This window comes from Setaria italica, chromosome II (genome assembly GCF_000263155.2).
Source record: "Setaria italica strain Yugu1 chromosome II, Setaria_italica_v2.0, whole genome shotgun sequence".
Classification (NCBI taxonomy): Eukaryota; Viridiplantae; Streptophyta; class Magnoliopsida; order Poales; family Poaceae; genus Setaria; species Setaria italica.
In genome coordinates, this window is record NC_028451.1 from 11,042,637 (window position 1) to 11,061,685 (window position 19,049).

Below are 19,049 nucleotides of genomic sequence, written 5' to 3' on the forward strand. Positions count from 1 at the left end.
GTGCATTGTAACTTTCAGGTTCTGAGTTCTGACTGAAAATACGAGATAACAAGGGTGATAGGTCCAAGAAAACTAAAACATTGTTTGTAGGAAACTATTATGGTTTGGCGCCCTTTCTAGCAACAAAAATGATCGAAATATTCTAATTAATGTGAGTTTATCTCCCTGCAGCTACATCGAAACTTTAACCCTTTAGGTTTTTTTTTCTTGATTTTCCTCGAAAGGAAATTATCAAAGTAGTACAAAAAAAAACTCCTTGGTTGAAATTGAAAAAAAAAATCTTTGTGTTAATAAGCAAGCTTTGTCTGTGCAATATTTGCTTCTGTGAGTTTATAGATATCAAAATGAACTCGCTCCCTAGTCTGCCTCCTCCTTTAGCTTCCCTCTAAGAGCAATGTAATTTATCTTAATATCATGCATGATACTCGCTCCCAATCTACATTATGATAATTGATTTACTAATAGCTGCCCGCTTATTTGGTGATACTGATGACCTTTATCATTTGACATGTAGTTTTCCCATTTTTCTCTGACTTCAGGTTTAATGGATCATGCTGATGAGAAGTGAAACAAATTTGCAAAAGGCGGTGTAAGTTATGAGAGAGTATGTGTATGCAAATGGATGTGGTTTTGACCTATACTGTAAACTATATATATGTTAGGATATGATGTCCCATAATCGATCAGGCATTATTGGTGGACGATCGATCTGCCATGTTAAAAATGGCAGAGCTTACAGTTAAAAAAAAATCATATTCATAGTTAAATTTGTCTGTACTATTGAACCTTTTGGTTTTTGTTTCAGTGCTCTCACACCTTATTATTCAAGCAAATAAAGGCTGATGACCACATAACGATAAATATGATGAGATATCTCCAGTTACATGTTCAGTTAAAGGCTGATGACCCACTGTGCATTCTAAAGTTCGGTTAAGAATGCAAGAAAATAGCTTCACGGGGCTTGTTTTAGTTTGAGAACATAAGAGGAAATCATGTTCATCTGTTGGAATAACAAGCAATACTAATGTACAAATATTTCCCTTAGCAGCCGGGAACATGGAACGTGGTCCCGGGAACATCATTCCGAGAATGGTTACGTTCCGGGAAAGAGAACTGGTATTATCCTGAAATGTAAAAATCTTCCATATAAATGTCATACCACGTTCCCAATCCCATAGTTCCGGGAACATGGCTGCTAAGATGCTACCACATATTGTGATGAACTTTGAGTATAGTTTCAACTAGCAACTTGGAGCAGAATAATCAACACATAATGCATAAATGACATGGTGATTTATATGGAAAACATCCTCCAGAACAAGAGGAGTAAAAACCATGGGGCAATCAACCCACTCCTAATCTCTTCCACTAAATTTTGATAATGGGTAAAAGAAGTCTTCTCTAGAACACCTAAAGGTACATCTCAGCAGCACCACCAACAACAAAGCATTCCTACCTTCATACAACAGCAATATAATAGCAACAACATTAAAGCGAGATATGTACAATAAGAGGTATTACTTTCAACTTCACTAAGTCCTGCTCATACCGAGCAAATCTTAAATCCAAATGCCTTCAAAATTGGTACAACTGAAGTTCAACGAGTTCCTCACGAGTTAGTAAAGTTTTAGCCAATTCAAACCACGTTTGACCCCCTCAGATCATACTCTTACCAAAGCTATGCACCACTAAATATGCTGACGAATGCCCCCCCCCCCAAAAAAAAACTGATGTTCCGCTAACCAAATCCTCAAACCAACCATGCAAATCAGAAAGCAACATGTGTGGAATAAGCTCCCCAAGTTTGACAACAGTCGAACTTTATTTGCACATCCAATCACAAGTTTGATGATAGTTGCATGGGACGCACTAATCTGGATGGCAAGCTTCTTCTTCTCTCTTCTCTCTCCTTTGTTGTTCTATGAGCTGAATGTGGCTGAAGCTCTCTTGGCTCTTTATCATCTCTCTCACACACTTGACCAAGGTATATAAGAGGCCTATGTTTACTCTGAAACCCATCTCCATCATCCAATAAGGTTGAATTCAATGACTCACACGCAACAGACCATACTAGTCTATTGAGCTTACCATTTCTTCATGTGGAGGGACATTTAGCCCAATAGTCATCCTCATGGAAGGATACTATTCTTTAAACTTGGGATCTGAGCCAACTATAGAGGAAAAGGGTCACCTATATCATAAAATATAGGTTAAGGAAGTGGTAAAGGACAAATAAACCAAACTATAGAGGAAAAGGGTCACCTATATCATAAAATATAGGTTAAGAAAGTGCTATTTCCCTTCCCCTTCCCCCACAGATGTAGGCCTCAATAGATAAATCTCACCCCTCTATCTTTCTCTTTTCATTTCTCCATTTCCATTCTCTCTTATCTCTCGCTCCTCACCTATTTCATTCCTCTCTTTCTCTCTCATCCCCTAGAACCAGCAGCGGAAGGACGCACAACCCCAAGGAGTGACAACAAGTGGTCCTGTGGGAGTGCCGGCAAGCAGCAATGATGGCTCAGTGGATCCCCTCCTAACCAATGCAAGTAGAGCATCGGTGGGAGTAGCCGAGCTTCCCAAGCGGTAACAGTGGGGGTCAAGCTGGAGGGTCCAAATCTGTGTGGGGCGCCACCAGATCTGCTCGCAAGAGCGACTGAATATGCGCAGGCACAACCGTCTGCAACCGGATCCTCTTGCCGGAGTGGTCAGATCCGTCGGTGTCCGCTCGGGCACCGACGGATCTCATTGGAACAATGACGGATTTTTCTTCCTTTGTCTTTTTTTATTTTTTTCCCAAAATTTGCCTATAGCTTTTATTCTCCGAACTTTTGTTGCCTATAGTTTTGTTTGTGATTTTCTTCCAAAGTTTGTCTATAACTTTTTGTTTTTTGAATTCTATTAGTAACTTTTTTCTAGATTTTGTTTCCAATTTTTTGTTTGTGATTTAGAAATTTTGTTTCGAGTGTTTGTTTCCAAGAATTTTCCATAATTTTTTCCACCTTCTGTATTCTAATTTTTTATTCAGATTTGTTCGTACAAATGTTTATATGAAACATATTTGTACACATGCATGTGTCATACACTTTTTGCAGAAAGAAATAGTGAAGACAGAATTAAGTGGGTCTGTGAGAACCCAGCCAAAGGATGGGTCATAGTACTACCCTGCATTTTCCTTTCTTATAGTGATGAGTGCCCCTAGTTGAATGAGAAGCAAACAAATACAGTTGGGCTAGTGACAAGGTGGAAACGGCCGGTGATGAACTAACTCCCCGCGTAAGCCAACACGGTATGCAACACCATGTGCCAAGCAAAACTTAATGAGTGTGCTATCACTGAGGAGGAAACGACGATGCTTGACGGTCTGTAAGGAAAGTAGCTGCGTGTGTGAAGAGTTTGTGTATCAAAATTGTTGTTGCACTTCTAGGAGAGAAAGAAATTTTTTGGATACTAATGCATTCAATATCCCAAATAGGCACAGCAAGCATCCAATGGATGTAGCCAGGTGAGCCGTCCGGATGATAGTTGTTTCCACTTAGCCTTTTCCAAATATAGATTCCTAGATGATCTTCAATTTACTGCTGTGTATCCTTTTAAAATTTTATGAATCGATTTCCTAGTAACATTTTTTCTTCAAATGCGGCTATAAATGCTGCCTACGCGCTTCACCATACCATTTGTGTTGCACAAGCTCGAATTTCCTTAGCTGCCTACCCGGTTATCGTTCACCTAGGCCACAGCCACACCATGGGAGCCTCCTCGACCATTTTGTTGCCGCTCTTCTTGGTCGCTGTTCTTTTGCCAGGTATATTATATTATTATTCATCCTCCAACAGAGGAATCTAGATTTTCTATGATGTAGTTCATCATGGTCATTTTTTGGGGGATTGGAGTAACCTATTTTGGTCCAAAATTACCTTGAATTTTGATATACTGACGACGCTGAAGCGCTCACATGCATTTCCAGGCGCCATGGCAACAATATTCGTGTTCACAAACAGGTGCCCGGAAACGATCTACCCCGGCGTGCTGACGAGCCCAGGCAAGCCGGGCTTCCCGACCACCGGCTTCGCGCTGCCGCCCGGCCCCGACGCCGCCTTCCCGGGCGTCCCCGCCGGTTGGTCAGGCCGCATCTGGGGCCGCTACCGCTGCGCCACCGACGCCTCCGGCAGCTTCGGGTGCGCCTCCGGCGACTGCGCCACGGGGCGCGTCGAGTGCGCCGGCAACGGCAACCAGGCGCCGAGCACGCTGGCCGAGTTCACGCTCAACGGCCAGGACGGCAAGGACTTCTACGACATCAGCAACGTCGACGGCTTCAACGTGCCCATCCAGATCCTGCCGTACGGCGGCCCGGCCGGCGGCTGCGCGACGGTGACGTGCGCCGCCAACATCAACGCGGCGTGCCCGCCGGAGCTGGCGGCGAGGGCGGCGGACGGCAGCACGGTGGGGTGCCGGAGCGCGTGCGGGGCGTTCAACACGGACGAGTTCTGCTGCCGCGGGGAGTACGGGACCCCCGACACGTGCAGGCCGAGCAGGTACTCGGAGTTCTTCAAGGCGCAGTGCCCGCAGGCCTACAGCTACGCCTATGACGACAGGAGCAGCACCTTCACCTGCGCGTCCGGCGGCAATTACCAGATCCTCTTCTGCCCTTGATCCTTGATTTACCTCTGGATTAGCACGCGTTTGGAACTCTTTGGAATAAATGTTGTTGCATTTCTCTAGCTACATAGGTTCAGGCTTGCCATCATGTACACGGCGCCAAGTATGGATGATTTCGCTGTAATATGCTTGTATATGTTTGGCACTGCTTGAACTGTGTTCCTAATTACGACAATTGTGTGTTTCGATGGCACTAGTGACTTCAACACTCAGACTATCTTGTTTGAAAGAATTTCTATAACTTTTTTAAAGAGAAGTTTGTCCAACTCCTGTGAAAAGCTCTCTTGAAAAAAGTTTGCATGAAAAGTTTCCCTAAAAATTGGTGAAAGTTGGATGGGAAAGTTACCCAAAAATGTTTTTGAAAACTTACTAAAAAAGGAATGTCACAGAGATGAATGGTTGAAAAATAAAAAAGTCAAGATTTGTCGTTTCTCGATCGGAATCGTGCTTGCCAAGCCTCCCTGGTGCATATGAATCTATTAGTATCTTTTGCGTTTGGTGTCATCTATCTTGTTCCTATGCAATATGCAAAGTTCCATATCTCGTACTGACCCTTGCATCATCCCTTCCAGGCAATATGAGGACAACCAGCACCCGCCACCAAAAACTCCGCTCACCAACCCAGCCGGTCACCGCCACCGTCGACAGTCAGCTGTGGTGGTGGCAGCCCCCTCCTTCCTTTTTCTCTCCATTCCTCCCCTCATCTTTTCCACTCTCTTTGCAACCCTAGATCCAGATCCAAATCCATTATATGCCATGGTAGGGCAGCACGCTCTTATCACCCGATGTCAGCATGTAGCGGGCGAGGGCCTTCAACCTGGGATTGCACAACCGATGGAGGTGGTCATTCTGGCTAGCTGCAACCACCGAAGGACAACTGCAGCTGCGGCGGCGCTTCCTAGCGATAGCCCAGCCATTGCCATGGCTGCATGGCATGGGCCCTTGTGAGCAGGTGCCATGCAAGGCATTTCGTGAAGGGCCGCATGCTTGGTGGCGTTAGGGCTCTCTGTCAACTTCGATTAATGGGTGCGATGGCCTTCAACGATTGGCAATGGCACGGTATGGGACGTATCTCATCAATTATTTATTCAGGCTATGTTGTGATGGATAGGGTGCACCGGTAAAAGCCATAATGGTCACTCTATCAGCTTCGATGGTGATGATGCCTTTGGGCACCGTTTCCCTCCTTGGAGGCACTATCATTGCATTCCCTTCCAGGTGAAAACTTGTGTCCCAATTTAGGGCAGGCAGTGACTACAACTATTGTCGTGTCCTCGGTGGAGGTGTCGCTTTGGAGGACTTTTGCATGGTGGTAAACTTCGGGTGTTGAGGTTTTCTAATTTGTAGTCTTCAACAGTTAAGGGTATCTTATATATTCTCACCATCTTTGAAGGTGGATGTGAGGATGTTGATAGCAACGTTCTTGATTTGGTGGTTAGAGCTTCAAGCACAGCATATGGAGTTGCTTTCTTCCCCTATGCTGGATTTAGCTCGTGCTTTGATTCCATATTCACCCAAAGTTGGTTCATTTGAAGTGAACTTTATGAAATAAGCCGTAAACAAGCCGTGAATGGAGGATTACACCAGCTGTATATATAGGTTGGAGATTTTGATTTTCTTCAATTTTTAGTTGTTTATTTTCTATGGTACATCAGCTATGCCACTTTATGAAATTGGTTACAATGGCAATTCATGATGTGGCACATCGCACACTCGTAAGAGTTCGGTATATCTCTAAGCTTGAATAAAAATATAATATATGTGAGTTTGCCTAAACTCTAAAATCTAGATTAATAGAGAATACCAAATAATGGGAGCAAAAAGGTGATGTAACCAATGAGAGATTTGATGAAATATACTATAGTGAACGTCTACTTTTATCCCGCAAGTTCCAAAATCAGACAGTAGCACCCTTAATACCGTGCATTTTTCACCCTTGTGCTAGTTTGGTTGCCGGTTTACTCCATGATGACAGCTAATAGGTCACCTATTTTCTACTGACATGCTCAGGCTACTAGAAAAATACATTAGCAGCCCCCCGTTTATTCCTTCTTTTCTCTTATATTGATAGTAGGAACCACTATTCTTTTTAATTAATTCTACTTTATTGCTGAAAAAGGATGAAATGCCAACAGCACAAAACATGATGTGGATTCTGATAAAGGGTGCCCGCCTCCGTGTCAGCAGAGACAAGTTTATTTTAAGTTTAATTTAATGGGACAAAGTAAAGAAATTCAGGCATTGCAGAGTCCATACTTCCATAATTCTTAAATTTTCATAAAAACTATGTTAATTACATCTCCGTAGAGAACACCCCTGATTAAAAGTTCCAACAGAAGTACATAAAAAGAAAGATTATATCATATGGCTATCCTATTACATATCTACGAAAAAAAAGTCCTTAAGTCTTCTCGCCGTAGAGGTGAATGCTTGCCGTAGACCTATCCTTGATAGACGCCGTTTCTTTATGCATAGCATGCGTTCATTATTTTCACGTGCTCACGCACAATACTTGGTTTTCATGCAAGATGTAGCATATGGGTGTACTCAAATACACGTATATAACTTTCTGCTAGCTTGTTTCAACGCTTAGCAAACCTGAGATGCAAGTCTTTAGCTCAGGATTATCTTTTATACTACCCTTTAACTTAACTGAACGAGTAGCATGTCGCATGTCTCATGAAACCATGCAAGCAACATACGTAAAAATTTAATCATGACTGACTAATACTTTTACCTCACGTGTGTGTCTCATGTTTACTTCAACTAGACATGCTGACGTATTGTCAAGAATGACTCTTGTAGTTGAATGAAGTATGACCAGGCTATATCATCCAATTATGTATACTAAATAATGGATGCTGGTATCGTAATATGGTAGACGCATGTATGGTGCAATCTAGACCGGTTTGTTTGTCACTATTTGATACGGTTACATTTTGACAGGGTATTTGGCATAATACCTATGCAAGAGACGCTCATACGCTGGGCTTGCCGTGGCGTACTCACTCTAATTTGCCTCTGCTAAACCGTAGATGTGTATGCCTGCTTGTATGCCGAGCTTGACGGTTGTTTATTATTTATTTTTTTTACCTTAACCAAGGCACATGATGATTACCCTCCCGTAACATGCAGGAAATTTGTAGGATGCCTGCGTACATGTATAGACTACAGCATGATTTTGATGCTTATTGTCAACCCAAGTGATGAGTAGCCATGAGAAACTACTATTTGTTTTATCAAAGTTGACGCCAGATTTGCCGTGGCGTTGGGTTTGTTTATTTCTACCTGAGGTGCATGATTTGCTTTGGCCCTGATTAACCGAGCCGGCCGCACCGACGTGCAATTTGTTTAACTTTAACCGTGATGCATGATCAACCATTTCGGTTAATCCCCATGGCACAACTAATGCATGTGCAGGTTCAACATGTGTGGGTTATTGTTTAATTTGTTTACTAATTTGTTTATATGGGCAGCAACGAATTGACTCGACATAGCTGGACTATGGTTGGTTTGTTTAATTTGTTCATCAGGGTATGCATGCATGCAGAATGCAATCTCTTCTGTTTTGCTTAAACATGATGCGGCAGCATGCAAGCTAACATTTTAGGCTAACTAGGCAACATGCCGGCAGCGTATGGCCATGGAACTGCTGGCCGCTCTTTTATTTGAAGAGGAAGAATGGAGAGGAAGAAGTTGTCGTGGCACGAAAAATACAGAGTGAAAAAGTCTCAAGTTCATCTATTTGAAGCATATTCCCCTATTGCCAAAATCAACTACATGACCATTCCTATTTAAAAAGTTAGCTACTGGATATGCCTAGATCTAAAATCGAGATTTTTCCTATCTAAAGCATACCTTCTATTGTTTCATAAAATGAGCTTAGCATTTATATTGTGAGTCCACCAACGGATGTGCCAAGATCACATGTCTGTATTATTCAGATTTAAAGATCTTAGAAAAGATAGCAATTGATATACCTCAGTTGACTTTATCCTTAAGCAAGGTGCTACGGGTTAGTTTGCACATAGTGTCATATCATTAGCAAGCTCTCCCTATAAATACATAGGGGCTCCAGAATTAATTATGTGATGACAAAGTTCCCTAGAATTTCTCCGCGTGCCTTGCTGATTGTCCACTAAGGCTATCATGGGAAGCTCGTGGACCATTTTGTTGCTCTTCTATCTGGCTTCTGTTTGTGCACCAGGTACCGACTTTTTATTCGAGTTATCCTTGAAAGGAAAGACAATTCCAAATCTGCTTTGTTCTAGATTTGTGCGTAAAATTTAGACTGGGTGCTCTTTGCATAGTATCATATTATTATATCTAGGACTCATGTCAAAGAAATGCATTAAATTATTGTGAGAGACAGTGCATCAAGTGTGCATGGTATCATGTTTCTTAGGAGCACGATAACAATCAATTGATGTCATATTGTGTCTATAAAGTAGACCTACAAGATTTGATTTGTGGGAGTAAATATTGGATTCCATGCCAAAGTTGTGTACTCTTTCTTTTCTCTCTTTTTTAATTTTTTCTACATAAAAAACTTATATGACACCTAATCAATACCTATTGGGACTAGCCTTATACAAAGAAAAATAAACACTTGTTTCAACTCTTTTCTCTTTCATATCCGGTGTCATGCATATTAAATTGGTGCTACATAGGATTTTTTTGTGACATGACACGTAGTTAAATAGAAGATATATATAAGTCACCATATCGAGGAAACAACCTTAACTAATGTCAAATATTAGAAAACCTTGTTCACGTTTTGAATCCACTCCCATAAACACAAACAAGTGGGGGACAATTAATTATCATAGTGAATCATATAATTTATTTTTATACATCAAATTAATGCTCCCCTTGTGACTAGGGGCAGATCCAGGATCCGGGATGGGGGTTCCAGCCTAGGTCCAGCTCAAATTATCACCTTAGAGCAACTTCAAGAGTACTCCAAAAAATTCTTCCTCAAAACTATGTATTGGGAGTTCTTCAAAAAAAAATTTCCCAAAAACATATCAATCCACAGCAGATCGCTAATAAATAGCTTCCAATATTTTAAAACAGGTCACGTCATCGTATTGGGTTAATCGGAAGGGACGCGCGAGCTTGCAGGAATCAGGATTAGGGGAGGAATGCCAACGCTAAAATATACGTGGTGGTAGGCTATTTTTTAGCGTTGCTAAAAAATTGGGGAAGGTTTGGAGTTCGTTTTTTCTCCTTTTTTCCTAAAAAAAAGTATTGGGAGTAAGATTAGCCGCCTCTTGGAGTTACTCTTAGAACATATAAATTTTGTATGATCTCAGTTAAGAAAAAGAAGCCCAGTAGGCCATAACAGCCCAGTCCACCAATAGATAGTAAAGTAGACACTGTTTCAGCCCGGGGCTGTACCAATTTGTGGGTCCGCCCCTGCTTGTGACATTGAAGTTTTAGTCTTTTGGTATAAAATAACATGGTATACTCCCTCTATTTCACAATATTTTATTTTAGTTTCCTTTGCTATTTTCAAAATACTTGTCGTTCTACAGTTCCAAGGCATATATCTTTGACCCATTTTCCCAATCCTGTCCCTACTTATTAAATGCATACTTTAGAGTGAGATTCTCTACTCTTATAGAAAACATAAATACATACTTTAGAGAGGACTAAGGGTAGGATGATCATTTCGTTGCCCTCCTCAATTCTTGTTCCTAATAAAAGTATTGTGAAAACGGCAGGAGAGTACACGTTATATGTAAAATTTAACAATTGATCAAACAAGTATTGTGTCTACTAGACAATATAAAATTTGAATAAAAGCACATCATTTGTACATCACTACTATATGCAAGTCCTACCCACGTTGTCAGTACTCAGTAGCAAGTGAAATGCAGTGGCCATTTACCAAACTGATGACCATTTCCGGCGCAATGGCAGCAACGTTCGTGTTCAGAAACAACTGCAAGGAGACGATCTACCCCGGCGTGCAGACGAACCCAGGCAGGCCGGCATTCCCGACCACCGGCTTCCAGCTTCATCCCGGCGCAGAAGCCCAATACCACGGCGTCGCGTCCACCTGGGCCGGCCGCATCTGGCCTCGCCGCCACTGCTCCCCCGGCGCCCCGGGCGGCTTGTCCTGCGCGTCCGGCGACTGCGGAGGGAGGCTCGAGTGGGCCGGCGCCGGCGGCCAGCCGCCGTGCACGCTGGCGGAGTTCACGCTCGGCGGGTCGGGCGGCAATGACTTCTACGACGTCAGCAACGTCGATGGCTTCAACGCCCCTCTCCTGATCGCGCCGGTCGGCGGCGCCGGCTGCACGACGGTGACGTGCGGCGCCGACATCAACGCGGCGTGCCCGCCGGAGCTGGCGGTGAAGGCGGGGGACGGCGGCACGGTGGGGTGCAGGAGCGCGTGCCTGGCGTTCAACACCGACGAGCACTGCTGCCGCGGGGATTATGGGACCCCCGACAGGTGCGGGCCGGGCAGGTACTCGAAATTCTTCAAGGCGCAGTGCCCGCAGGCCTACAGCTACGCTTACGACGACGGAAGCAGCACCTTCACCTGCGCCACCGGCGGCAACTACAACATCGTCTTCTGCCCTTGACCAGAGGGCGTGTTTTTTTTTTCAAATAAATTTGTGTGACTAGCTGGCAACTGGCATCATGTAACCAAGAATTTCACCATAATTAACAAGAAAAGGTTCTGTGCCATGGTTTTTAACCTTTTTTCCTAAGGCTCTTGTGTTTTGAAGGCTTGAGTTGAGTCTTCAACAATCAGTGCTGTGGATTGAAGAGCTTTCGGCATCATGTTCACACCTAGAAAATCCTAAAAATAACGATGCAACAATAACCGTAATGCAAATCCTTGCCAGCACAATTCTCAAGTTCAACAAGTACTCTGCAAATATGACGAAGAAATATTGGCTTTTAGTTGAGGTTTTGGACAAACAACCATACAATCGGTCGCTGGTAGTGGCACTGCTTGTACAACAATCAATAATGACAAATTGACAATTAGCATGAAACCATGCGTAACACGTGAACTGCATGTTCACTCCTCCATGCTGACAGTGTTATGCAGGTCCTGTTATGTTTGCACAACAATGGTTAACACTAGCGATAGGAAGTCAACGCAGCCTAGGTAGATCATGCAGATGGCACAATTTTGACTGTTGAGTTTTTACATCGGCATCCTGGCGTTCTGGTCTAGAAATACCATGTCAGTGAGGGCCTTCACACAATATATCTTCTGGCTGCCGGTTTTGACCTTTGCAGATGCCACAGTTTTGACTATTGACAATGGCATCCTGACGTGAGAAGTTAAGTAACATGTTTATAACACTGAATATCAGATCAATCAGGGCCTTTACAGAATCTTCTGAATTCTCCCTGGACAACTATGAATTTAACTCAGCTCATCTTAGAGTTTCTATCTCTCCAACAATCTTATTTGTCCAACCTTGCTTGTCATCTAAACCAGCGAAATGAATCATAAAGTCTCCATCTGAATAAACCCCTGAAAATACAATATGCTGTCAACAAACAATAGAGAGGCCGTGCATGATAGTAAGGAAACTTCCATAAGAAGCAAAGTGGAGACTTTCTGCTGGTATATGGTACTCCAAACAACCTTAGTTCAGCCCATAGTTGCAATTTATTAGGTATCATGATAGGCGTTAGTGTGTAATTTGTAGTAAATACAGACCGACATGGGTACATGAAGACTAGGACAATGGTACGTGGTGTATGAATGCTGAAAACATTTCACCTTTATTGTTTGAGTAAAACAATACTGATTTAATACATCTTTCTTCATTATTTTTTCAGAATCATTTTGCACGTCTATAAAATCAATCCGCCAAAGCTATCAAATGAGTCAGTAGGTAAATAAGGACTCCTGGGAAGTTATGTCCTAATTTAAAAATTTAAATGCAAACCCTCATTACATATGCACTGTAGACTAGTAGAGTGTACGAGAGAATGCGAGAAGAGAACCTTTCCATGTAGTGGCCAGGTGGAAGATCAGACGGAAGGTCGACTTCCATGAGAGGATCCATGGGTACGAATTGAAGAGGCACTGCATTTTTGCAATCCGAACTTGCGCTTGCATTTCTTCAGATGATAAGTGACCTATTAGATGCTTGAGTGCTGCATTATCTCCACTTTTTGTGGAACCAAACTGTATAAATGAAGTCTGGTTCCACCATGTATCCAAAAACTTCTCACTCCAATTTGACCTCCTTATGAAGAAAACTCCTGCATGAGAAGTGGTTTGCCTTTTTTTTAGTAATCATGGTGAAAGATGCGAAATCATGCTACCCAAAAAATGGAGCAAACTGATGTAGACATTTGAAACGTATATTTCTAAACATCAGATTATTCTGGACATGCATTAATGTAGGCGAGGAACACTCAAATTAATGAATGCAGTTTCAGTCTCCATTATATTGACAGTAAGATGACTTGACAATTTGTGATTTACAGATGCCTCATTGGGGTTCAACGTGCTGAAAAAGTAGTTTGCTGCAACAATTTGCTCCCAAAGCAATTTTGATAAACAAAACACCCAAAATATTCATGTGTTAAGTCTCCCATACCAGCATTCACACCACCGAAATCCTCTGTCAGAACAAGATCAGGTGACTCATTAAAATCACTATGTCCAATCACTGAGAACAAAATCCTCTCCTGCAAACCATGTAATGGGAAGGGAAAAGTAGTCAGCAAGATAAGCCTCCAACATGTGACCCATATCAACCAGTGCATACACTAGACCCTAATTAGTGGTTTGATTAAGATTTCAGGACTGTATATGCCAAGTTGAAAATATATATATTCAAGTGGGTACCTCAACCGTAAATTACAAGCATCTGAGACTCACCAGCGGGATTTCCGGGTTAGTAACCAGCGTGTCCTGTATAACAACCAAAATAAAGCATCAATTAGGTGCAAGAGACAAGAAACTTGATTCCTCGTATGATGATAGTATGGTAGAGATTCAACTCAGCAGTAATTAAGTAGCAGCGGCGACCCACCGCGTCGTTCCAGAAGAGCCAGTGGTGGTGGCGGAGGTGCGCGCGGAGCGCGAGGACCTTGCTCCAGCTGGGCGGGCGGCTAGGGTCGACGGCGGACGCGGGGAGCGCGATAAGGCCATACCCGTGCGCCGCCGCGTAGGCGCGCTTGTTCCGCGCGGTGGCCGCCAGCACGCCGCGGAAGGACCGCCGCCCGCGCGACCCGCTCGCGCCCTCGTCGGCGAGGGTGACGATGGCGAGGCTGAGGCGGGGGTCCCGGACGGGGCCGGGGAGGAGGGGGAGGCGGCGGTCGGTGGCGCCGGGCAGGCACCGGCGGCCGAATGAGTTGGCGCGGCGGAGGAGGAGCGCGGGGAGCTGCGCGAGGAGGGCAAGGAGGAGAACGAGCGGGAGGAGGAAGAGCAGCCGACGGAGCCGAAGGCGGTGCCGATGCTCGGCGGCGCGGCGCGGCCGTGACCGCTCGGCCATCGCCGGAAGGCGCCTGGCTGTCGCGGTGTCGCCTGCCTCCGCGTGGTGGTATGACTATGCTGTCTATGCAGACGCGGCGCCGTGCTTTTGATTTCTCGTTTTAAAGATATAATCATAAAATAAATGCTGTGAGACTAATCAAAGACGCTTCCTGAATTAAAAAGAGAGAATATTCTCGCAGAAAGGCCCGCCCATTGAACAAAGACTACAAAGTATTTCGAATATATGGAATACAGTAAAAACCATAACAATGATAGTCAATATACTGCAAAAGTTTGATAAGACTTCATAAAAAACATTATGTTTTCATGATCGGTGGGAATATAACAGATTGAAAATTATCATATATAAAACCTCAGAAACTTTGAGCACTGAAGATATAGCCAGCTGAGCTGATATTGGACATGCTCACAAATTTGTGAGCAATGCATTTACTCGAAAAGGAAGTACATCAACAAAAGTAGGGCACAGTGCGGACTTTGGATGATCCGGGGTACTTGCTTTCTATTTCAGCTTCTTACTGAAGTCCGGGAGATCAAAGAGCTGGATCCTTGAGATACCTTGTGCTTCTTCCCTCTCCTTCTGTGTGTTGTATCCCCATGTCACTGCTCCAGTAACATCAGAAACGCAAATTAGTTTTAACAAAGGGTAAACCATTGGGGTTAGCGAGAAAAACATGACTTACCCAGGTAGAGGTTCCATTTATCCAGCGCTGGTTCTTTGATCACATTCTTCAAAGTCGCAAGACGGTCCTCGATGAAACTATTCAAGGTAAAAAAAAAAACGGAAACAACAACCATTCCTTACTTCTTTTGCTGTTGTCCATCACATATGGATGCCCAGAACTAGTTTATGCGATGCAGTTAATGGTAATACAATCACGCAAACTATGGACTTACTGAAGTGTTAGACCTTGGTGCTGTGGCATCTGCTGCAGCTGCTGGAGAACTTTTACCTTCGGACTGAAGAATGAACTCACAGATTCAGTACTGAAAAATCATGGATAGGTTAAGGAAAAGAAAATAAGCACCATACTAACCCTGTGCTCAGGCCATATATCCTTTCAGAGGGAAAATCTATTCCAGCCAATTCTTTCAGTAGGGCTTCAGCAAATCTACTCTGGAAGATGACCAATAAGTGATCAGCAGAATATCAGCATTCCGCATTACCTACAGAGCAGAACTGAGAAAACAAATATGAACCGACTAAAATCTGGAACCAAATTTCTACAATCTCCATTATTAAAAAATCTATAAAAAAGGTAAAGTCTAAATATGGTTGTTAGAATCATTTGTTGAAACAGTTCAGTTGTTCATAAACATCTAACTAAACAGAAAATGAAACCATTAACCAATTAAATAGAAGATAGTAAAAAGTTAGGTCGCATAGCAGAAAAGTGTAGGAGACAGACCTGTTTTGTTGTGACTATGTAAGTGTCAGAGCTTGAAAGCTTTAATGCATCAGCTGTCCCAGGATAAAACCTGCAGTCACATTGACCTGCCAATGAGTTGCACAATATGCTTTGTTCGATATAAAAAAAATGAACATAAGAAACTTCAGAGTCATTACATCGCTTCAACTTTTTCGAGCATATTAGGCTGTAAACTGAAAAGGGAGACAGTGGGGAAAATATTGCCGTATCAAAAGCAACTAATAAAATTGTGATTATTCTAAGTCACACAAACTTTCACGTAGAGCAATAAAATTAAGTTAACACGTAAGACAAACACACAAGCAAGCAATGAGCCAATAACACACAGTAAAGTACATATGTGTGCGCATGCAGACCCACATGCACAGAAAGGGCTAGGGAGCAAACACGGAGCCAATAATCAAGAACTAAGGATTTGTGATCAATTTTCTTTCCAACTTATTTAATAGCCATACCCACTAATCAATATATCACATTGAGTCATACAAATTAGAAAGTCATTTACCACCTAGACTCACTTAGATACGATGAGGCCTCTGCTACTATTTTATCAAACTATCTTTGCATGCTACGTATAAGGGAACTACTATAGAAATGTATGATCTGTATTTGATCCATGTGGTCATGGTCCTGAGAGTGTTTCTGAAAGTTTGAAGTGTTCCTCTCAACTGAGGACAGAACACTAGCGTATCTAGAGATGGTTGTCCTCGTGGAGTATATACCACCCAAGTCCCAACTATCAACAATTCAAAAGTATAGCACAAAGTTATAGTTAGATCTAACTTAATTTCTATGAATATATATTGGTCAGTCCAAGAAGAAATTTACACCAATTATTTCATAGGTCAGTCACCTGTTAGCACCTATCCAGCCAGACAAATCATTTTCAATCCAGTCATCTCTTACACGACCAAAGAGATCTACCAAAGACTCCCTATCTTCTTGCCACTCATCCATGAGAATGGGCTTCAGTTTTAACCAGTTCTCCAATATTTCTTGGATGCTAAGCCCATCTGCAACCTTGCAAATATCACCTTAATATAAAAATTCAATCAACCTAGAAGCCTATAGTCATTTCCTATTCTGTTGCCACCTAAGACAGTATGATAATATTTGGTCAGGAATAAGTTACATATGAAACTTACTGATGATTTCTGAACAGAGGGTATCTGGATCTCAACAAGCAACAGGTTCTCATATCCTGTTTCCACCACTGGACGGAGCTGAAATAGTGGAAAACATTTTAGGTAACAAATTTTAAAGAATAAAATTGTGAAGAGGAATGCTAGGTTCCTTGTCAAGAAATCAATATGAGAACATCTATTATGCTTCATGAGGATGGTAAGCTTAATTTATTCATAGCACCATTATTCTTTAAAACAGAAAGCGTTAATTATCATTGGTGGTGCACTATCTGTATTCCGTAGTTGTAGCAGATGTAACATGTGGATTGCTCAAATGTTTAGGCAAGTGTGGACCAAAAGTTCCTACAAATACATATGGGATAACTTCATATAGTGGATAGGCAAATGGGGGGGGGGGGGGGGATGACTTTGTTTGCTTGGTGAAAAAACTAGAGGCAGTGGACTTTAATGAACTTTCCAACTTTCATGGGTTTTCAATAATAAGCAAAGGGGGATCAGTGGTTCAGGACAGGACACTGAAAGACATGAGAAAGCCAACCAGATGAGCAAGGTGCACATTGTTCGAAGCCACTAAACTAAATGATGCATCACCCTTTTTGTAACATTCTTGTTAACTAAAGCTGTTGCTGTATGCCTGTAAGCTGCAAGATTAGGAACAGTTTTGCTATTGATGTGGTAAGCTGCATTGCGACATGGAATCTACTTACTACTCAGAGGAAGATGTATTAGTTCCCACACCTCCATAAAAGATGCTTCCAACTAATTACTACATTCAATTTTTTAAATAAAAATCTAGCGTTCTGCAAAACCACAGCAATACTAAATGGAGCTCTGAAATGAAGGCTTACGGTGTACATCTGCTCCACTATCCACTCCTCCATGGCGGAGTCAACCTGCTCAAACACCCACGGCCACCTCACCTTCGCGGCCTGCCCAAGCACACCAAATCGAACACAGTTACTCATTTGACACATATCAAGCACGCAACAAGCAAGGCGGACAAGGAGACCTTGACGGCAGAGAGGGAGCTCTAGCCGCAGCTGTCGCAGAAGACGCCGTCGAAGTCGAGGGCAAACAGGTCGCCGCCCATCGCGGCGCGCGAGGGCCTCGCAGACCTTGCTCCCCTCCTCTCCGCTCCTCCGGGCGACGGAATGGACCGAATGGAGTAGGTGCGGACCCTCCCTATAGGCAAGTTGGGGCGGCCGCGCAAGCTACCGGCGGCCGGGATGGGCCCCACCACCCTCTCCAGGCGGCCAGGCGCCGTGCCGAGAAAACGAACGGCGGCCATGGCGTGCCGCGTGCGTGAGGCTGAATGGGACGACGGGGCGCTATGGGCTTTAAGCTTTGGTGGGGCAAAAGAGGAAGGGAAGTGAGAGACGGCCCAGCCCATAGAAACGATCATATGATTAAATTTAATTATTATGTTAACTCAGTCTCAAAAAAATTATTATGTTAACTACAATCATTATTCTTTTTTTGTTTGAAGGACTGTCATGATTGTTTAGTTTCATTGATGATTGCTACAAGTCAGCACTTGCAATGACTATAAATGCGTGACTTGACAATGTTCATACTTCCAAATGCTAAATGACCTAAGTCGACTAAACAACCATATTTTGGAGATACCATCCGCTGGAAATCAAGTATGATCCACTACATTCAATTTGGCAATTAGACTCTTGAGTCATGACAAAATGCAACATCCAATGGTGCTCGAGTCAAATGGGAAACTTCTATTTGGTGTCCCCAAACGGCTGAACCATACTCCCTCGTCCCTCCGTTCCTGGATTGTTTTAGTTTTTTTTTCATAGATATTATTGTACATCTAGATATAGTATATGTTCATGTGCATAATAATATCTATGAACCTAAAAAAGTTGAAACGATCTACAATTTGGAACGCATAGAGTAGAGCTCTTTGATGTAGAAGCCCCGTTTTCATGTTTTACCTTAGTAACTAAGGATGCGTACTAGTACTAGGAGTTAGCGGTGTGCCATTTTATCTCCATCAGGGTATATGACAACCATTCGTAGAGTCGTTATACTTGTCGAGCAGTTTTGTCAGCGTCCTCATTTTGATCATCTCGCTCTTATCGCCTTTTGGAGTTTTGTTGCTCAACAATCAACATGGCTCAGTGGCGAAGTAATTTCTCGTTACTCCTAAGATATGCGAATCAAATTGAAATCCATGTATCAAGTGGTTCGGTGGCGATTTTTTAGTTTCTATATATTTTGTATTATCGGCCAAGACTTCCCTTGAGAATATGGAGCACGAATCGGACGGCTAGGAATACACTGGGAACTGGGAAACCTGTAATGATTGATTTGAAA

General features: G+C 42.9%; 3 protein-coding genes across 5 annotated transcripts; 2 read left to right on the top strand and 1 right to left on the bottom strand.

Moving 5' to 3' along the window:
• Positions 1-3,972: 3,972 nt before the first annotated feature.
• LOC101754138 (thaumatin-like protein 1) lies at positions 3,973-4,653 on the top strand. Its single transcript, XM_004955982.1, has one exon. The coding sequence runs from the start codon at positions 3,973-3,975 to the stop codon at positions 4,651-4,653; it is 681 nt and encodes a 226-aa protein (XP_004956039.1).
• Positions 4,654-10,559: 5,906 nt separating this feature from the next.
• On the top strand, positions 10,560-11,249 carry LOC101753062 (thaumatin-like protein 1). Its single transcript, XM_004959112.3, has one exon. It carries the CDS (start codon positions 10,560-10,562, stop codon positions 11,247-11,249), a length of 690 nt encoding a protein of 229 aa, XP_004959169.3.
• Positions 11,250-11,549: 300 nt separating this feature from the next.
• LOC101754934 (probable alpha-1,6-mannosyltransferase MNN10) lies at positions 11,550-18,031 on the bottom strand. Of its 3 annotated transcripts, XM_022823759.1 has the most exons (11): positions 17,567-17,630; positions 16,719-16,796; positions 15,553-15,622; positions 15,181-15,323; positions 15,041-15,103; positions 14,827-14,903; positions 13,680-14,746; positions 13,526-13,558; positions 13,242-13,332; positions 12,640-12,900; positions 11,550-12,160 (listed from the first exon to the last, which is right to left on the bottom strand). In XM_022823759.1, exons 7-11 carry the CDS (start codon positions 14,139-14,141, stop codon positions 12,060-12,062), a joined length of 948 nt encoding a protein of 315 aa, XP_022679494.1. In that variant the 5' UTR covers positions 14,142-14,746; positions 14,827-14,903; positions 15,041-15,103; positions 15,181-15,323; positions 15,553-15,622; positions 16,719-16,796; positions 17,567-17,630; the 3' UTR covers positions 11,550-12,059. The 3 variants fall into 3 exon arrangements, with proteins under 3 accessions (XP_022679494.1, XP_022679495.1, XP_022679496.1); XM_022823760.1 differs by lacking the exons at positions 16,719-16,796; positions 17,567-17,630 and adding an exon at positions 16,427-16,445; XM_022823761.1 differs by lacking the exons at positions 11,550-12,160; positions 12,640-12,900; positions 13,242-13,332; positions 13,526-13,558 and adding exons at positions 16,427-16,593; positions 17,728-18,031 and having other exon boundaries at positions 14,406-14,746; positions 15,181-15,260; positions 17,567-17,647.
• Positions 18,032-19,049: the final 1,018 nt, after the last annotated feature.